General features: G+C 46.1%; 1 protein-coding gene across 4 annotated transcripts in view; it reads right to left on the reverse strand.

The window, feature by feature from the left end:
• Window positions 1-1187: 1187 nt before the first annotated feature.
• FRAS1 (Fraser extracellular matrix complex subunit 1) overlaps window positions 1188-19955 on the reverse strand; it is a 328015-nt gene continuing 309247 nt past the window's right edge. For all 4 annotated transcript variants that reach the window (XM_030565123.1, XM_030565122.1, XM_030565124.1 and 1 more), the window contains 8 exons: window positions 19607-19757; window positions 17885-17992; window positions 16840-16999; window positions 14980-15096; window positions 7610-7776; window positions 7055-7260; window positions 4192-4338; window positions 1188-2404 (listed from right to left, as the gene is read on the reverse strand). In XM_030565123.1, the coding sequence (XP_030420983.1) occupies window positions 1808-2404; window positions 4192-4338; window positions 7055-7260; window positions 7610-7776; window positions 14980-15096; window positions 16840-16999; window positions 17885-17992; window positions 19607-19757 (1653 nt within the window). In that variant the 3' untranslated portion in view covers window positions 1188-1807. The remainder of the gene's footprint in view (window positions 2405-4191; window positions 4339-7054; window positions 7261-7609; window positions 7777-14979; window positions 15097-16839; window positions 17000-17884; window positions 17993-19606; window positions 19758-19955) is intronic.

Raw genomic sequence — 19955 nt, forward strand, 5'->3', positions numbered from 1 at the left:
TCCTTATCAATGGTTCTCACCCTTTTCAATACTAGGACTCTCCCTCATCTAGACAGCTCCAAAGAGTTCTTTGTATTGACTTTGTGGAGTGTTCTCAATGAAAGGTGTTTCAGTCTTATAACATAGCAGAGAAATCTGCTGCTGCTACTGACTGAGAGACCAAACAGATGATTTTGGGTTCCAAGCTTCACTGAGTTGGAAGGATACGTGGTGGGATTGGTGGTTCAAAGAGTCAGAGTGAAGTCAATGGGAGTTTTGCCACTGACTTCAATGGGACCAGGATTTCACCCTAAAGCTCCAGGACAGAGAACAATAGAAGATTCACACTCATTTGTGAGTGAAAATCACTCTAGTGCAGAAGGTCCTGGGCACAACTTAACTCCCCTTTAATATGGGGCTTAAGTGATACCTGCTACTATGTGTGGGCCCTCTGCCTGGGGTGATTTTCTCGAAGAGCATTTCACTTCTATGCAGAGGTGAAAGTAAGCCGGTATGGTCCGGTATGGCGTACTGAACCACATCGACTTCTACGGCAGGGATTGAAAGGGCTCAGAATTCCCTGCTGCTGTGGGCAGCCCAGAGCTCTTTGAATCCTGGCTGCGGCTCCAGCAGCCAGGCTGGGGCCGGGATTTAAAGAGCTCAGAGCTCCCCACGGCTGCGGGCAGCCCAGAGCCCTTTAAATCCCGGCCACGGCTGAGATTTAAAGAGCTCAGAGCTCCCCGCCACTGCAGGCAGCCCAGAGCCCTTTGAATCCCGTCTGCGGCTCTGGCGGCCGGGCCGGGGCTGGGATTTAAAGGGCTCAAAGCTCTGGGCAGCCCAGAGCCCTTTGAATCCCGGCCACAGCTGAGATTTAAAGGACTCAGAGCTCCCCACCACTGTGGGCAGCCCAGAGCTCTTTGAATCCCAGCCATGGCTCTGGCGGCCGGGCTGGGGCCAGAATTTAAAGGGCTCCGGGCTTCCCTCAGTAGCAGGAACTCTGGGCCCTTTAAATCCCTGCCCCAGCCCCGCAAAGCTCGGGGTTCCCCCTGGTAACCAGAGCCCCAGGCCCTTTAATTTGCCCCTGAGCCCCAGGGGGCTCCCAGCCACCTCTGCAGCTGGGAGCCCCTGGTTGATTTAAAGGCTCTGGGTCTCCCAGCCACAGCTGGTCCCTCAAGGCCTTTAAATCTTGAGAGGCCATGCCTCTTCCAGATGAGGCCACGCCCCCCCTCAGGACTCCAGCAGTACCGGTAAATCCTGTAAGTTACTTTCACCCCTGCTCCCATGCAGATCATCCATTGAGAAGATACTGGTATTAGTTTCAGAACTGGCTGTGTGTGCCTGTATGCTTGACCAAAACTGTCATGTTCTCATGATGTCTTCCAGCAAAAAAGAAGAGCAAAGGAAAGCAGTATCAAGCGGAATTGAATAGATTCCAGCTCTTCTAAGGATCTTGCTAAGGATACGCACTGGCCTATTGAACTTCCAGCATTATTAAACCCCATTAGAATGAACTGTTCTTATTAGAATTAGAGCTTACGTAAATATTTGCCTGCCAGGAGCGCTGTTATGAAAGCGGTACAGCGTAAAATAGAACTGAATGTTGGTAGAGATACCACATGAAAGTTTCAATGTTTTCTGCCCTAGGTGTGTCACACAATCCTGCTTTGAATGAGGTAGCTCAGTTGTGAGTTACAGCATGGGAGGATGCATTGCTGTCCACCACTCAAAGCTATATTCTTCCCTTTTCCACCAGATTATAAAAATACCAGTAAATTTTTATTTTATTTTTTACAATTTATAAAAAGCTTTTACAAAAAAATGTGCACTCTCAAACTTCCGTTCCATCATGTAAATTGTTGTGAACTTTGACCTCTAAATTCACTTGTTTGACCTTAGCACCTTTGACCTTGTAGGCACCCTCATTGTCACTTAATATATTGATATTCCTCACAGTGCAGTATTGTCTGTTTACGTTCTTCTCTGCCCTTTCTGTGTTTTTCTTGGGTACTTCTATCTTGGTGTTGAGAGGATATTCCTCCATGATATCTTTGGCAGGCTTTTTCTTCTTCTTCTGCTTTCGACATTTCCGGGTTATGAAGCAAACTAACAGGAGCACAAGCAGCAGCAGCATGATGGCAGCAAATGCACTTCCTATGGAAGCCCCTGTTTGTGATAAGGAAGCAGACACTACTGCTTCCTGAACCTCCAGGCTCAGCGATTTCATGTTGGTGCCATTCTTGACTTGGTCGCCTTCATTGTCATAGATCAACGAGTCATCCAGAATCAGTCTGCCGTTGTTGTCCACCAGGTCCCTGCGGCTGCGTTTCAGGTAGTGAGTGAGAGACCGTTGAACACGGGGCCCTGCAATGGTTTCTGGGCCAATTATATAGATCACCTGAAGGTACCATTGGTGTCCAGCTTCCACCTTTATGACAGAACATACACACAAGAGACTTTACTCTGGGACTTTAGCTAAAGTGATGCTAGAATTCTGTTCAAAGCAGATGGAAATGGGCAAAGTGCTACTCTATAAGCCAGGGACAAGTGCATGTTATATAGGTGCCTGTCTGTGCCTGATTTACAGATGATATAGGTCTGTTACAGTCCTCCTCGGGAAGCTTTAGCTCAAGCAGTAGCAGCTCATAGTTTTAGCTGTGGAGGTCCCCGTTCAGTTCTCCATGCATTGACCATAATGGAAGCGATCACACTATCACATAGTTTGGTGACCAACAGCAATATATTAACAATTTGAGCTGACCAAAAAATGGGGGCAAATATTGCCCAGAATATTGTGTCAATATTTTGTTTCACTGTTAATCATTTTTAAATGTTCTGTCCAGTTCTAGAAATATTAACAATAATATATAGCTAGTTGGATTTTTTTAATTTCATTTTTTAATGACTTTTGTGTCAACATTATTTGTCTGACCCCACAAAATTCATATTTTTTCCCATTTTTAACTTCTGAAAGTTTGACAGTTTTTTATTTTTGAAAAAAATTAATCAACATTTCACTTTTTTTGGAAAGAACAATAAAATTGTTTTTATAAATTTGTTTACTGTTTTGGACCAGCTCTGATAACTAACGATGATAATACTAGTAAATTATTCATAAATAATAACTATTTTAAAAGAGACTCTTTGCTGAACGGCTTGGAGAACTGTCATTAAATATTTAATTACAAATATATTTTAAAAACTAAATACAGCGCTGTCTTAGGAAAGGTCAAACAAATAAATCCATTCTGGGAGTTGGTGGGGAGCTGAACTGAATTTCTGATCTCCAGTTTATGTGCTGGAGTTCGTCTGAACAGTATTCATTGTCTAATTTTAAGGTCTGATCCTGAAGAGTGCTGGGGAGCCCTAAATCCAAATGGAGTTCAGTGGGAAAATGTGGGAAAAGTGTAGGGAAGGGGAAGATAATACATTCTCCCATCTAATGCCTCTTGTTCCAACATATGATGATTTTAAGATGAGCTGAGATGGATCTCAGGGAACAGCAAGTTCCTTGTCCGAGAGCCCACCATGGCAAAGGTGTGATCATGTGCTAAGGAGCTGAATCAACGTGCACTAGAGTTAATAAGAACCTTCAAATTGATTAACATGCAGCTCCTGTAAAACCCATTGATAGATAGCTTCCTTCATGTAGCTGTTGACAATGAGGTCTCACCTATATTCTTTATATTCCACCTACATTCCATTAAGTCATATCTTGCTGGGTAACTGTGCAGAGACAGCACCCACCTTCTAGGAACTCCACCTTTATAACTGAGTGGTTTGATCCAGGGAGAACTGCTAAGTACTCTAAATTCCTACTGACTTCAGGATCAGTTAAAGGGACTCAGCACATTTACAGGTTGAACATGAAGGCCCTGGGCTGGAGTTCTGAAATCCACTTCCTACCTGAAGATTAGCATTAAAGGAAGTGAATATGAGCTGGGTTCAACGAGACTCTGCATGGATACAGAGACTTGTGCTAGTGGATCCCAGTAAAGAATTAGAGCCCTAAATTGTTGAAGAGTGTTTCTGGTACTAGGAAATATGTGCTGAATTTGTCCACAGAAAATTAGATAAGACTGCAAGGCTTGCCTTAGTGTGTGTTGGACTTCTATACATGCAGGGTCAGGCCTAGAGTCTGTAAAGCACAAAGTATCTTGGACTGTCTGTATAACAAAGTTTGTTTTGTGGTACTGTGCATCTTATGCAACATACCTTGTAGAGAGCATCCACTTTCATAGTAAATCCATCCACTCCTGGCATGCTGCTCACCAAGTGGAAATCAGACAATTCAGAGACAAAGTGGGCATCAAAAGGTACATCGTGGAAATACTTATCAGTTACTTCAGGTTGGTTTCGGTCCTGGAATTTACAGAAAGCAATATGTACTGAAGAAATGGGACCACACACTATGGGTGACACATACATTAGTAACAAATTAGCAACCAATAGCTACATGACAACTGAGATTTGTCAAAGTTGACTTTTTGGTTAATGTGTTATAGGAAGCAGCAAAAGGACACAAGAAGAGCATCTCTCACTCATGTCTTTGTGCCTCCTTCCATGCTGACCCAGCACGGCCCTCTTCCACTCCCTTCTTGTGCATCTAACGGCCATCCTCTCGAGTCAAAAGCTTCCTTAAAACACATTCCTTCCTTAACTCCTGGTGCTAATCCAAAGACATAAGTGTCCCTATTCCTAATTTTTTTCCTTTCATTTTTTCCCTAAGAGAAATTTAAACCAGTTTTTTTCATAAATTATCCAGTTGCCATTATTTTCCCCAGAGAGAGACTTCTTTGCTCCTGTTAGAGTCCTGCTACTCTCCCAGTTTCTTACTTCAGTTTCCCTTCTTCCTGCAAAGACCAAGCCACAGCCAACAATTCCCTGCTGAACTAGACTCGGGAGGACTTCACTAAAAAGGACATCATCAAGCGGTGCTCAATCATAGAAATGAACAGTGAGGCCCTAATACAATGTTGAGATCCATGCGGGTATGTGTCTGGGGCTCAATAAATCAGCCACAGCCACCTGAGGCTAAGCAGGTCACCTCAGCAGATCTCTCAGAGGGGAAGCAAGAATCCAGGTCCAAGAATAATGCCCTACATCTCTCAGTCAAAAGTCAAACCCAAGGCCATGTAAGTGGTTGTACAAAGTGCCAACTCCTAGGACTTAGGAAAGAATCATTTTTAATATAGTGCATTTCACAGCATAGGAAAGACACCTCTACCCAGATATAATGCTGTCCTCGGGAGCCAAAAAAATCTTACTGCATTGTAGGTGAAACAGCGTTATATCGAACTTGCTTTGATCCGCTGGGGTGCGCAGCCCCCTCCCACCCCAAGCACTGCTTTACTACGTTATATCCGAATTCGTGTTATAGCGGGTTGCATTATATTGGAGTAGAGGTGTAATTATAATTGTAATTTGATTTACAACATTTGATATTTTGTTTGTAATAGAACATCCCTAGATTAGGTTTATTAAACTAAACACCCCAGCGCTGAGCGTAACCAGCCTAATACATAGATGCATGAAAATTTACTCAGAATACTAAGGGTGCCTTTTATTATGCTGCTGAATGGTAGCATGGCTGCCATCCAGGACCCTGGTAAATGTTAATTTCAAAGCCTGCACTTAGAGTTAAACATGTTATGTGCACTAGTCACCATTTCATACAATGAAAGAGGTTTTTGTTAAATTGATGAGTAAATGTCCTTCTATATGCTGAGGGGGCTGCTGTTACAAATATGTTTATATAACCGTACATTCAAAATGAGGTACAAATCACAAGGACTTTCTTCAATTTTTCCTAGTCCTCAGACTAATGGGAAGGTGTCTGAATAAGGAGTGAGGAAATGATGGGTAAGGTCCACAGGATTTGGACTTATATTTAATATACTATACAACCCCATGCTCCTGCCTTTCACACAGTTGTGCAGTAAGATGCTACTTGCTTTAGGAACATGTAAGAAAAAGTGAGATATAAACAGCATCATAGGCAAATATTTCAGTGAAAGTACACAGAAATAAAGGTGTGTCTACCCTACAGATGAGAACCTCACCCCTGCACCAGCCCACTTATGCCACATAAAGGAGCTAGAGTGGCATAAAAGAGCCCGAAAGGCCTTGTATCCAGCCAAGGGAGGATTCCCCAAGTGCTGGCACTGAGGCACACAGGTGTAAGGCTGCCTCCAGCTAGTATGCTGAAAACTGAAGTGTGCAGCTCAGGCTAGCAATCCTACTACAAACCTGCCTGATCCCTGGGTACATACTCGGGTGGCTAGCCTGATCTGCCACAATCACACTGCTATAGTCTGTCTGCCTGCACTGGGAACCATGCTGCAAACTTGGAGACAAAAAGCCTGGTGTAGACAAGGCCTGAGGAGAGCGATTGAGCAGACTAAAAAATGTGAGCTATGGCTCAAACAAACAGCCTGGGTTTAAAAGTTACAGGGTGTCTGTGAAGAAGAGAAAGTGAATTTAAAGCTCATGAAAGATGCTGGATCAACAACCCTAGAACATGAGGTTGTTTTATACACAGAACGTGCACAGTGTAGACAACAGTTGGACAAGCTTGCCCTCCTGTCCAGTCAGGGCCAGTCTACACTAGGAAAATGTGATGCCATTTCGCAAACACGTTAGCTAAACACAGGAACCGTAGTGTTACCCACGACAAGCTAAAGTGTGTTTCAACGTCACTGCCTTTGTCTAAACAAGGTGCTGTTTAAAACATGCTATTTAAAAGATGTTAGCTATAGAACTTGCTAAATGGCTCATTTTCCTCATCTTGAATGGGCCTTATCAAGTCTCACCCTTGACCTGGGTTAGAAAGTAGTTTCGTCTCCATCTCCATTCAGTAATTTTGTGATTGAACTGTGTCTTTGAGATTTGCTCAACCTCACTGTCTTTCCATGGAATTTTATCAGACCAAAGGCAGTATCAGAAATACAAAGAGTTCCTGTCACGGATTATCACACAGTTTAGCAGAGATGGTTTCAGAATCTGCCCTGACATTACTACTCACAACTCTACAGCTGCCACAATTCCGTGTCACAATTTTGTCCAGTGTACAACTTACCAGTAGCAGAAATCTGTGTTTTAGGTGCTTGTTGGGTTGAATACAGCCATACTGTGGCCCCTCATTATAGATTGTTCCAGTAGGGTCAAAGAAAGGCACGTAACCATCCTTGCCAGTACAGAGATAGACTTTTTCCAGCTGCAGTTTGTAGGCAGCATTTAGATTTTGTTCAGGATTCCAAAGCACACGGCCATATAGGATTTGACCTGAGAAGGTTGAGAGAATAATAGTCATATTTGTATTCATGGGAGGAAGAGGAGTAATTCAGAAAGATTAAAGAGACCACCTACACAGCCAAATCAACCAGGATGGGGAATAGTATTATGACAGGGTTTAGAGTTGCCTATGTAGATTGTGCCATATTGTGGTATGACTGTATTATACAACAGTTATAGTCATGGTCTGACAGGATTGTAGCATGATTCTGTAACATAGCGTGCTCACTAGGCAAGATGAATCTCCGCTATCACATCATTTCTCTTACACAATAATAGAGGCTGCACAGATGGACCCTTTAGCTAAAGTAAATTAACAAGGCGAAGGAAAAGGTCTTACCCTTTGAAAAAGCTCCTTTGTAATCCATTTCTGCCAAAGACATTTCAGATTTAGTGGGATCCATCAAAAATACTTTCTCATTGTTACAGAGCTGAAACTCTGTGTTCAGAGAGTATACGACAGGAACTGGGCGGTTTGTCTGCTGGAAGGCTATTGGGATCAAAAATCTAAATTTGGGAGGAGAAGAAAAGACAGTTACCTTTTCTGTAACTGGTGTTCTTCGAGGTGTGTTGCTCATGTCCATTCCATATTAGGTGTGTGTGCTCGTCACATGCACCGGTGTCAGAAGTTTTTCCCTCAGCAGTATCTGTAGGGAACTAGCTCTGGCACTCCCTGGAGTGGCGCCTGCATGGCGTGGTATAAGGGGCACCGCCAGCTCCCTCAATCCTCAGTTCCTTCTTGCCAGAAACTTCGACAGTGGGGAAGGAGGCCGGGTCATGGAATGGACATGAGCAACACATCTCGAAGAACACCATTTACGGAAAAGGTAACTGTCTTTTCTTCTTCAAGTGCTTGCTCATGTCCATTCCATATTAGGTGACTCCAAAGCAGTACTCCTGGAGATGGGTAGGAGTTCACGGGCCACAGGTAAGAGATCATGGGCAATCATGATAACCTGTGCCTGGTCTCTCTTTATCTTTGCCAGGGCCCTGCTGATGAGTAGAATCGGAGGGAAGGCGTATGTCAGGGCTGAATCCCCACTCTGGCACTTTGAATGCAGAAAGGGGGGGCCCGCAAGGATTCTAAAAATTAATACTTGCCATTCCAGGCTTGTATTAAACTCCCAAAGTTACAGCTTTTCTCTGACCTTGGCTTGGTAAATGCTGCTACCACCCAAATGCAAAAAAACCCCTTGGGTCCAGGAAGGAGCACTTGGGAATGCCTCCTTGTAGGGTACCCTCAAGCCCTTTCACCCCTGCTCCGGGGAAGAGCCGAGAAAGGTAACAAAGGAAATTAGCAATTGCCACCACCTAATTAAACAACATAGGCACAAACTTCTTAGGACACCAAAAATCCAATCCTGTAAATTTTATTAAAAAAAAAGAAAATATATTTGGAACTTAGGCTTTTACTAGATAAATTCCAAAAATTAAGGATCCAAAATAGCTTTTTGGGGGGTTCAACTTAAAGGTTAGAAGCAAACAAAAGCATCTGGAGTTAGCACAGAGGAGATCCCCAAGCCAAAATAAAAAAATAAACTTGATCGCGTCTACCTAAACATTCCCTATCCCAATGAGTCCTTCCTCCCTCCGATTTATCATAGCGTACACCAGGCTCCCTAACCACGACAGCAGGAAGATATCGGAGAGGGAGTCCTTGCTAAGACCTGGTTGAGAACAAAACTGGTGGCATTTCCTGTTCTGTCTGGTAGTGAACAGCAGGGGCGGTTTCAGGCCCCAGCACGCCAATCACATGCTTGGGGCGGCAAGCCGCAGGGGGCGCTCTGCCGGTGCTGTGAGGGCGGATGTGTCTGCGGGAGGTCTGCTGAAGACTTCGGAGGACGTGTCTGCGGGAGGTCTGCTGAAGCCGCGGGGACCAGAGGACCCTCCGCAGGCAAACCGCTGGAGGCAGCCTGCCTGCCGTGCTTGGGGCAGCAAAATCCCTAGAGCCGCCCCTGGTGAACAGGTCCACTTGGGGAGATCCCCATTTTTGGAAGATCATGTAGGCTACCTCTGTATGGTGCAACCACTCATGGTGAGAGGAGAAATACCTGCTGAGCTGGTCTGCCAGCATATTACTGATGCCAGGAAGGTGACAAGCTTCCTGGTGGATTTTGTGGCTGATGCAGAAGACCCACAGATGGAGTGCCTCCTGACAGAGAGCTGACGAGCATGCTCCCGCTTGCCTGTTGATGTAGAACATCGAGGCTGTGTTGTCCGTCAGGACTCATACCACCTTGACTGACAGGTGGGGCAAGCAGACTCCACATGCCAGCTGGACTGCTCGGAGCTCTTTGATGTTTATGTATAACCACGCCTCCTCCGGGCACCACATCCCCTGTGTCTGGAGGTTGCCGAGATGTGCCCCCAAGCCAAGGTCCGAGGTGTCTGACACCAACTTGATGGAGTGGGGGGGTTGTCAAATAGAACCCCTTCCAGGACTGTCCAGCTGTCAGTCCACCATCACAGTGAGGTAAGTATCGCCTGGGGAATGGTAACGATCTTCTCTAGGGAGTCTCAGGACTGGGAACAGACTGTCATCAGCCATTGTTGCAGGGGCTGCATCTGGAGTCTGGCATGGCGGACCATGTAAGCGCATGCTGTCATATGGCCCAGCAGGTGCAGGCAGACCCTGGCTCTAGGCAGAGGAAGAGGAGCAAGAGGGAATGCTGAGACTTCTGCGATGAGGTTTGCCATTGTGTGGAATCATTCCAGCGGCAGGAACACTCTGGCGCAGGTTGAGTCAAGGACCACTCCAACAAACTTTATCCTCTGCACTGGCACTAACGTTGACTTTTTGTTGTTCACTAGTAAGCCCAGAGAGCGGCATGGGGCTTGAAGCACCATCCCTTTGGACTTCAGATTTGGAGCCGTCCTTGACGAGCCAGTCATTGAGATACGGGTGGAGCTGGATACCCCGATGCCTGAGATAAGCCACCGCCGATAGGCACTTGGTAAACACTCTCAGTGCTGTCGCCAGGCTGAACGGAAGGACCATAAACTGGTAGTCCTCGAAAGATCGCTATGTGGAAGTATGTGTCCTTCAAGTCGAGGGCAGCATACCAGTCTCTCGGATCCAGGGAGGAGATAATAGAAGCGAGAGAGACCATGTGGAACTTTAGCTTCTGTAGATACTTGTTGAGGTCTCGCAAGTCCAGGATGGCCAGCAGACTGTCTTTAGCCTTTGGGATTAAAAAGGACTGGGAATAGAACTCCTTGTTCCTGTACTTGAGAAGAAATTCCTCCACTGCACCCAGCTGTAGCAATCCCTTTACCTCCTGTGCGAGGAGACTCTCGTGAGAAGGGTCTCTGAAGAGGGACGGCAAAGGCAGATGTGAAGGGGGTGGGGGAGAAAGGAACTGGAGAGTTTAATCCCCTTCCACTGTGCTGAGGACCCAACGGTCCAAAGTTATAATGGTCCATGTCGGGAGGAAAGGGGAAAGGCGGTTGAAGAACACTGGGAAAGATGGATCCAGGGAATAATCTGGTAGGTCGCCCTCGGACATAACCCTCAAAATGACTGTTTGACCCTCTGCTTATTACATTGACTGTAAAAGCAGCAAAGAATCCTGTGGCACCTTATAGACTAACAGACGTTTTGGAGTTCCATACGGCTAAATGCAGTGCCTTGCATGGTGTCAAGTATCAGAGGGGTAGCCGTGTTAGTCTGGATCTGTAAAAGCAGCAAAGAATCCTGTGGCACCTTATAGACTAACAGACGTTTTGGAGTTCCATATGGCTAAATGCAATGCCTTGCATGGTGTCAAGTATCAGAGGGTAGCCGTGTTAGTCTGGATCTGTAAAAGCAGCAAAGAATCCTGTGGCACCTTATAGACTAACAGACGTTTTGGAGTTCCATACGGCTAAATGCAGTGCCTTGCATGGTGTCAAGTATCAGAGGGTAGCCGTGTTAGTCTGGATCTGTAAAAGCAGCAAAGAATCCTGTGGCACCTTATAAGGCACTGCATTTAGCCGTATGGAACTCCAAAACGTCTGTTAGTCTATAAGGTGCCACAGGATTCTTTGCTGCTTTTACAGATCCAGACTAACACGGCTACCCTCTGATACATTGACTGTGCCGAGAGTAGAAGTGGGTGGCTTGGGCGGCACTTGTAACCCTTGGCTTGTTTATGGGGCTGTTCCTGCTGAAGCTGGCTCCCTTGGCCCTCAGGCTGCTGTGGTTTGAACTGCTTACGTGCCGGGGCTGGGACGTAGAGACCCAGGAGTTTTCAGGTTGGTGCAGGAGACCTTGAAGCCATGCAACTTGCTGTCTGTTTGCTCGGTAAATAGGGCCCTGCCATCGAAGGGCAGATTCTGCAATGACTGCTAGGCCTCGGTGGACAACCCAGAGAGGTGTAGCCAAGAAACTCTCTGCATGGAGATAGCGGAAGCTGTGGTGCAGGCAGCAGCGTCTGCAGCTCTGACGCTGCCTGGAGGGTCACCCTGGCTGCAGTTGTGCTCTCATTGAGGATCACTCGGAACTCCCTGGAAGCCTTGGGAAGTGACCATTCAAACTTGGCCATAGCTTGCCACATATTAAAGTCATATCGGCCAAGGAAGGCTTGGTGGTTGGCCACTCTCAGTTGAAGGCTGGAAGACGAATAAACCTTACGTCCAATGAGATCAAGCGTTTCTCGACTCTTCATTTTTGGGATTGGCCCCAGGTTGTCCTTGCCTCTCCTTGTGGTTAACTGCCAAAAGGGCGAACTCCTTCTTGGAGACAGGCGATGATGGCCCAGTGATTGGCGGTCTCTGGTGACTGATTGGTCCCAGGACCTGTCCTGGGCCCTTGGAGATGGTCAGGGCCGGTCCCAGAGTTCTTGTCGGGTGGTGCATGCCTCAGAGGGTCTGTGCCAATCTACCAGCGAGGTACACCACTAGTCTCTTGATCAGTGCTCCCGGTGCGGGGACCGAAGAGGGCTCTGCTGAGCCTGCCTCTCCAGTCCTCAGGCATGATGGCTTTGGTGGGTGAACAGTGGCAGGACATCCCTCTCGATGTGGATTGGTACTGCTGAGGCTGGGACACACACACAGGTCCCAACGTGGGTTTTCCCCAAGACTGAGGTACCATGGGAGCCAATGTGGGCGGCACTGGGAACATCAGACTCTCCTGAGCCGCTCGAAGAGCTTTGGATGTCGACGGCACCTGAAGCTGGCCAGGGCCTGCACTGCTATCCAGGGTCGCAGGCGAAGCATGGGTTGAGCTGCATTGCTCGACTTAAGCTGGGGCCTTATTTCCTGAAGGGAGTGTTGAGCTGCCTGGCATGAGTCATGACTCGTCCCCCAGCCCTCTCCTGTCCCTTACGGTAGGTAGGAGATCTTCCCCTCCCAGTCTTTTTCGGCTTCTTCCCCAGAGCCGTGGAGTGGGACCAGTGCCAGGTCATGGATGGCACCGGCGGAGCACTGCGCAAGAAGGCCATGGTGCTCAGTGCAGAGTAGAACCGCTGCTCCATTGCCAGAGTGAGTGCCGACTCCATTAGGAGCACTTTCAGATGGATATCTCACTTCTTCGTCCTAGGTTTAAAGGACTTGCAGATACGGCACTTGTCACTTCTGTGCCCTTCACCTAAGCACCTTAGGCAGCTGGTATGTGGATTGGTGACGGGCATAAGCCATTTGCAGCAATTGCAGGGCTTAAAGCTTGGGGACCAGGGCATGCCTCATTCCCCAACTGAGTCCTGTTTGGGACTCACGAAAAGTTATGAACTACTACTAAGGGTAACTAAGAAACCACTAACTATATACAACTATACTACAGGTTTTCAAAGTTCACAAGAACAGAAAACGAAACAATGCTAGTCAAAGCAGCAGATGTTCCAGCACCATCACTGGTGGCAAGAAGGAAATGAGGGTGGGGGAACCTGGCCACACCCATTATACTGCACCATATGGGCACCACGTCAAGGGATGGGCTCTGGTGCCCCCTAAGGATATTGCTGAGGACAAAACTTCCGGCACCGGTGCATGTGGCAAGCACACACACCTAATATGGAATGGACATGAGCAAGCACTCAAAGAAGAAAAGAAGGAAATGCAGCTTGGACTTGTCCACACACATAAGTTATGCCCCTGTAAACATACCCAGATAGTTAAATTGGTACACACCATCCTAGAATGGACACAGTTATATTGATGTAAAGGTATTTATGCTGGTTTAGCTTATTACCATCTACACTAGAGTGAAAATCGCACCCTCTAACCACCACAGTTCTACAAAATCTGTGTGTAGACCAGACCTTAGATCTCTATCTTCCCCTGAGCTGCAGTGGTCATAAGTCATCGTTTTCCTCCAGAGATGCAGCAGCTGATGAGAGCGTAGGAGTCTATAGAAGAACCCAGCAGCTGTGGTACTATTGTTTGACACTTCGGAGCTTTATTTCTTACTGTTTATATGCTCAAACTGGAGCACATGGGGCACAACACTCATTAATAACAAATAGCTGCCGCCTGGTATAAAGAGTAAAATTTTCTCCGTTGAAGAGGGCTACTGCAACTATTTAAGTCTAGGGGTAGGGCTGTCCATGGGAGAGCAGAGACGCAAGGTGGGTGAAGTAATATCTTTTACTGGATCAACTTCTGTTCAGGGTGGAGCAGGCAGATTAGTTGTGGGCTTCTGCATCACCTGCAAGCCCCAGAACTGGGACTGACTAAACCAGCATTGATCTGGGGTTTGCAGGCAGGCCAAGGGAACAAGCATGAGTTTCATATACCCAAATGCCCCATAAGGGATGGAGAAAGACAGTGGCCACTAATCCACCTTTAGTAGCGATCGCAGAAGAGCCAGAGATTAAGACAGTAAATTTCATCTTCCACAACCCAACTCCTGCTTAGTACCCTGCACGCAGCCCAGTTACTCTGTCTGAGTGCATGTGGGCAGGGGTAGTGAACTTCACCTCAAAAGGAGAACAAGAACAATGTGGTTCTGATTTTCAGATGTCCTGAGCACTGCAGCTCACACTGGAGCCACTGATATTCAGCCCCTATTACAATCAGGCCTATGTAACTCCACAGATTGTCTTTGACAGAAGCAAAAGGGAACAAAAAAAAAAAGATATCATGCTTTCCCCTGCCTTTCTGACCATTTTTTGCTGAAATCTGAGTCAAGTGCTCAGACGTAGTGAAACCAGCTGTGTTACAAATCGTTCTGAGGAGCTCCAGTCAAAGTATAGATTTAATGTTGTTGGAGTCCTGTTCTACTATTTTGATGGAGGACAATCTCATTCACTGCTAGAATCCAAAGCCAATAGAGAGTTTTCTCCCCTCTCGTTTCTGCTGTTGTTATAGCTCATGTTAGATGCCTGCTGTGTCTCTGCAAATGATGCAAGCAGACAGACCGTGTCCTTGTAAACCTAGCACAAAGTTAATACCGTGATCTAAGCCATTTCAGCTTGTGGTGCTGTGTATGCTGCTCCTCCTCCTCTGGGGGCGTATTCCACTGCACACCTTCTGTTTGAACAACTAGGTGGCTTTCTTGAATATCTATGAAATTTGTGTGCCCCAACCACATTCACATCTCAATATAACTATTCCTCATTCCTATATCCACACACTTCCATCTCTTTCATTGGAGGGTTCTTCATTTCCGACTCCACAAATGATCAGTTACTCACACGCTCCACTCCCTTGAGGTTAACCCATTTGTACCAACTCTAAACGCAGGCCTTGGGGTCTGAGTGAGCAGCGAAATAGGAAAATAGCGCCTCTCCTTACCTTTCCGGGGCATGAGCAGTACACGCCAATGGCTTGTCTCCTGGGTCAATCCACGGCTGCGTGGGCTGCACAGTACAAGGAATTAAGTAGATTGTGTACTCTCCAGAATAGTCCTTCCTGGAAACAGACGGGAGATGCCATGGTTACCGTATTAATCTGGGAGTTGTTTACCTGCCTGGAAACATTTATCAGATGGGCAGTTGCACAGCTTTTTGTATCCAGCATTTTCTCATTAGTACAAATGATTATCCGTGCCTATTGCACTATTCTAATACCGAAGATAAAAGTTTTGAACCACTACCACCAGGTGTAAGTCCATCAATTCCAGTGGAGTTACAGCAGGGATGAGAATTTGGTCCACAGTGTTTAAGGATGCTCTGTTTGCCTGTGTGCACGAACACAGCTGGATGAGAGACAAGGGATCATTTACTGAAATGATAGCAAGAAAAGAAGAGTGAATGAAGATATTTCTGGATCATAGCGTAAGTACTTATATCAAAGATAACCTTGATTTTAATTAAACTATGAAACACAGGGACTGAAATCCTGCTTTAAAGCGCAAATCTCAATGCGCCCTTAGGAATGATGTCACTACCAGTACTTCCACGCTACTTACGCAGAAGTTTTGTCTCTCCCCCCAAAAATGAATTCAGTACACTTGAAAGGAACTGGATTGACAGCCCTGGAGAATTAAGCTCTGCCTTTACTCACATGATGGATACAGCGTTGGCTGTAGCAGTGAAAGCTGCCCTCCTATGTACCTCCTCTTAAAACCTTGAGGTAATGCAGGTTCCATAGGGCATTCAATTCTAGCTCCCTTTGCTGAGTCTGCCCACCAGGCAGATACTGATGACTAGACTTGAGGCCACTGAATCCATTTTACATAGGCCACCAACAATCCTTGTTATGAGGAATCATATAGGTACTGCAATAAAGGTATATAGTGCTTACTAACATAGGGTCAGATTCTAATACTACTTTACTGGCTGAGTAAAGGTATTTCATTTTACAAGTAGTCCGATTGAGTGAGGGTATCAGAATCAGACCGATAGGTAAGACACGTTGCCTGCTGTAAAAGGCCTACAATTTCAGGTAAATAAACAGAAGACAGGACACCGAGAAGAGGAGAGGAGGCAGCCGGATAAAGAGAAGGAGGGGTTTTGAAGAGGTGTCATTTATATAAGATGATACAGAGCACAGCTGGAGGAGGAAGACAAAGGAGCCACCAGATTAATAACAAAATTAGGGGCTACCCACCAACCAGGGTTTAATTCAGCTGTTACCATAGAAGTGAATGGAAATCTTATTCTCAGTTGCCTTGCACCTTGTGCAGTCATTTACCACAGAGTTAAACAGGTGCAAGGCAACCAAAAATCAGGCCCAAAGACTCCATGTCCCATTACCAAGCCCCTATAAATGATAGGCTGTTAATATGGTGAGAAGTTCTTGGAGAATAAAACATTTATAAGCATATTTTTATATTATATATATAATATAAATATTTTTTATAAATATAAAAAAAGCCCTGATCATGTGTTCAGGACATCTAACAGCTGAGACTGTTGCCATTCACATATTATACCTCCATTCTTATATCCTGTGCCCAAAAGAGCCTTTCTGCTTACGCAAGATCCAAACAGATTAGAGGATTTATCAAGGCCACCCAGGAGATAAACAGAAATAAAGTTTCATGATAGTGGCTAATGCCATAACAGCAGAGAGAGAAATTAAGTACTAGTATGACTGAACTGGACAGTTTGCTCCAGGATGCTGTTAACATTGGCATTCTCAGCATGCACGAACACCATTCTGCTGATGGAAGCTACAAAGCCAACTGTACCCACAGTCCTCCTTCCTCACCTGTTATAGGAGCTGGTTGCCCTCCACAGCTGATAGGGGGAGTCAAAAGTCTGTGCACTCCACAAAAGCTGCAGATCGAACTCAATCCCTCCTAGGTGGTCTGGAGTCATTATAAAAGACTTCACATCTGGCAGAGTATGGTGCTCCATCACAAAATGCCCTTTATGGAGGAATATAAATGCATCACCTATAGAGACATATTTTTACCTGCATCTAGCCTTCTTGTCTTGAAGTCACATGCTGGAGAGGTGGTCAGTAAAATATCTAATGTTCCATTAAAGGTTTAAAATAAAACAAAATATGAAAAGATCCAGTCTTGGATCTCAAGAACTTGGAACTCAGTGGGATAACTCATGTGAGTAATGGTAACCTGTGTGAGTCAGGATCAGGCCTGCTCTAAGGAAGATTTACAAACAACACAATGGTAACATACTGGCAGATGATGTACAGTAGCATTCCCACTGTTGCTAGCCGTGATGGAACTGCACTGATGCTACAGCACCAGAGGATTTCAGAAAGTCATTTGTCTAGATACGGCAATGACAAAAGTAGTCTCCTGCAAAGACCAGCTGACTAACGGCATCCAGCAAACTCTGGAGTATAGGAACCTAACTCCATCCAGCTGCCTACCATTAATGCCGACACTTTGACTGCTGGTGTCAGGAGTCCCCAAAACCTGGCATTAAACTGTGCTTGCTCTGGTTTCCTGTTCCTTAGAGCACTGGCTCCTGAAGGCAGAGAGCACAGCTGGCCTGCCCTGGGCAGGAACAAGTGGAAAAGGAGTAAGCCAGACAGAATACCACAAGTCCTTCCCAATACAGGTGAATTATGGTGCCAATAAACATAGGGAATGAATCAAACAAACAGCAACCAGCTAAGAGGGTAACAGCAGAAAAGCAAATTGGCCTTTGGATAAAAATAAATAAATTCTTTGAACGTGAACATTGCCCTCAGCCATATACAACAATCCTAGAACTTTATCATCACTGTCCTCAGGACCAATCAATATTTGTATGATGTTCTAAATCAAAGCTGACACTCTTACCTCTGAATTTGGCATGGGTCTTGAATTCAATAACCAGCCGGCCATCCTCTCGGATGTAGATCCGTATTATCTGCAGCCTGGCGGAGAGAACGCTGTCTGTCTGAATCCCTGCATGAGCATATTGAGGAGAAAGTGAATGTAACAGCAAGTGGATTGTCTAGAACATCTCTTGCAATGAATGAATTCACACCACCAGCATGAATTCCAGAGGTAGAGAGTCTGACAATACACACCTAGGGCCCAGTCCTTGCAGCTCTTACTCAATGTGAGTAGCGAGACTACTCCTGGGAGGGCTGTGGGGTTGGGGTCTCAGCTTCAGCTGGTCAGGAATTTATTGACGAAACCTAAGTTACTTCTAAGCTATGTGGCCACGCAGCAGGCTATCAAGAGTCACACCGACTGGGAGTGGCACCTCTGCCCCGGCCCCAGCCCCAGAGCTGCCACAGCTGGGGAGGGGCGCCTCTCCTCCAGCCCTGGACTGCCGCCACGAGAGAGGGAGTCCTCTCTCCCTGCTGCAGTTTAGGGTAGCCTGCAGTCCAAACTCCTCATCCCCGGCCCCACCCCAGAGCCTGCACACCCTGTGCCCCAACCCTGAGCCTGCTCCCGCAGCCCAAACCCCTCATCCCCCACTCCACCCCAGAGCCCGCATCCCTAGCCAGAGCCCTCACCCTCCCCTGCACCCGAACCCTCTGCCCCAGCCCTGAGCCCCCTCCCACACTCCGAACCCCCTTGGCCCCACCTCTGCCACACATCACCTCCATATTGGTGCATATAACAAAATTCATTCTGCACATGGATGTAAAAAATTAGAGGGAATTTTGGATGAAACATTTCTCATTGCCAAAATTCCTATTTGTCTAAACACATCAGGATGGACTTTCTGGTCAAAATGAGAGAGACACATCCCAGAATAGCCTGTAGTCCTGTGGTTAGAGCACTCACCTGGGATGTGGGAGATGCAGATACAAGTCCCTGCTCAGCTTAATTCAGAGCACTGGCTATTCTGCAGTAGCATGTACGCTCATGGGTTTTAAACATTTTTTTTTAGAAAGCCTTTGGTTTTGTTCTGGCACAGAATGAAAACAGCTTCTGAAACCTCAATATGTTTAGCAAAACAGAATTCTTGCACTACTCACCACAAGCCCAGGGTTCAAGGAGGGGGCAAAGTGGAGAAAAATTAAAAGGAATATGGACAGCTTGACTAAATAGAAAAGGATGGGCTCACACACAAGCTGACCACAGACAGGTGCAGGTGTTGGTTCTTTGGTAAAATCATCAAAAAAGGAGAGAGACTGTGCAGAATTTACACCTCACAGTAACTGAACAAAAGTCAGTTTGGACCAACTATTGGGGAAAAATTCCAAATGGTGAGTTCTATAAGACTGGGTAGGAAGCACCAACATTTGAATAATTTCAAAAAGAGCTGCAGAATGCAATAAAAAGTATATCCCAGTGAACAATCTTGCCAGGACAGTGAAAGGGCTAGATGACCCAACAGGTCTTCTCCAGCTACAATTTCTACCACTCAGTGAAGGCAGTTTCATTTGTTAATGGACAGAGCTTAGAAGGTGAAGGACGACGCTCCTTGCTAAATATTTACAATTTAAGGGTCTGATCCCATTTGTCCTAACTCAGACAGAACTCCCATGTGCTTCAACAAGTTGTGCCCAAAGTGAAGACTGCAGTAACAGTTGAGAAAAGAGGAAAAATGTGCCAGTCTACCTGTTCTCCAGAGAACAGTGTCGTAGAAGAAGGAAAATTCCATCTCCGTGTGATGTTCGAGAGAAGCCCAGCCTCTTGGTGCGGTCACATAAATGTAGGACACATAGAGAGGGACATGGACGGTTAGGAAGGACTGGGCAGAATCTCGCACCTGTCAATCAAACAGAAAGATGGTTATGGGGTTTTTGGGGGGTGAAAGATACTAGCACCAGTTCATAACAATGCTTTGTAGATTTAATGTAACTAGTAACACTCAGAGCAGTTCAGATTCTGCCACAGAAATAGCAAAAAGTCAGAGCACCATTCATAGAATTCTTCTCCCATGGGTCCGGATCTTGTATCATGTGGA

This window comes from Gopherus evgoodei, chromosome 5 (assembly GCF_007399415.2).
Source record: "Gopherus evgoodei ecotype Sinaloan lineage chromosome 5, rGopEvg1_v1.p, whole genome shotgun sequence".
In the NCBI taxonomy this organism is placed as follows: domain Eukaryota; kingdom Metazoa; phylum Chordata; order Testudines; family Testudinidae; genus Gopherus; species Gopherus evgoodei.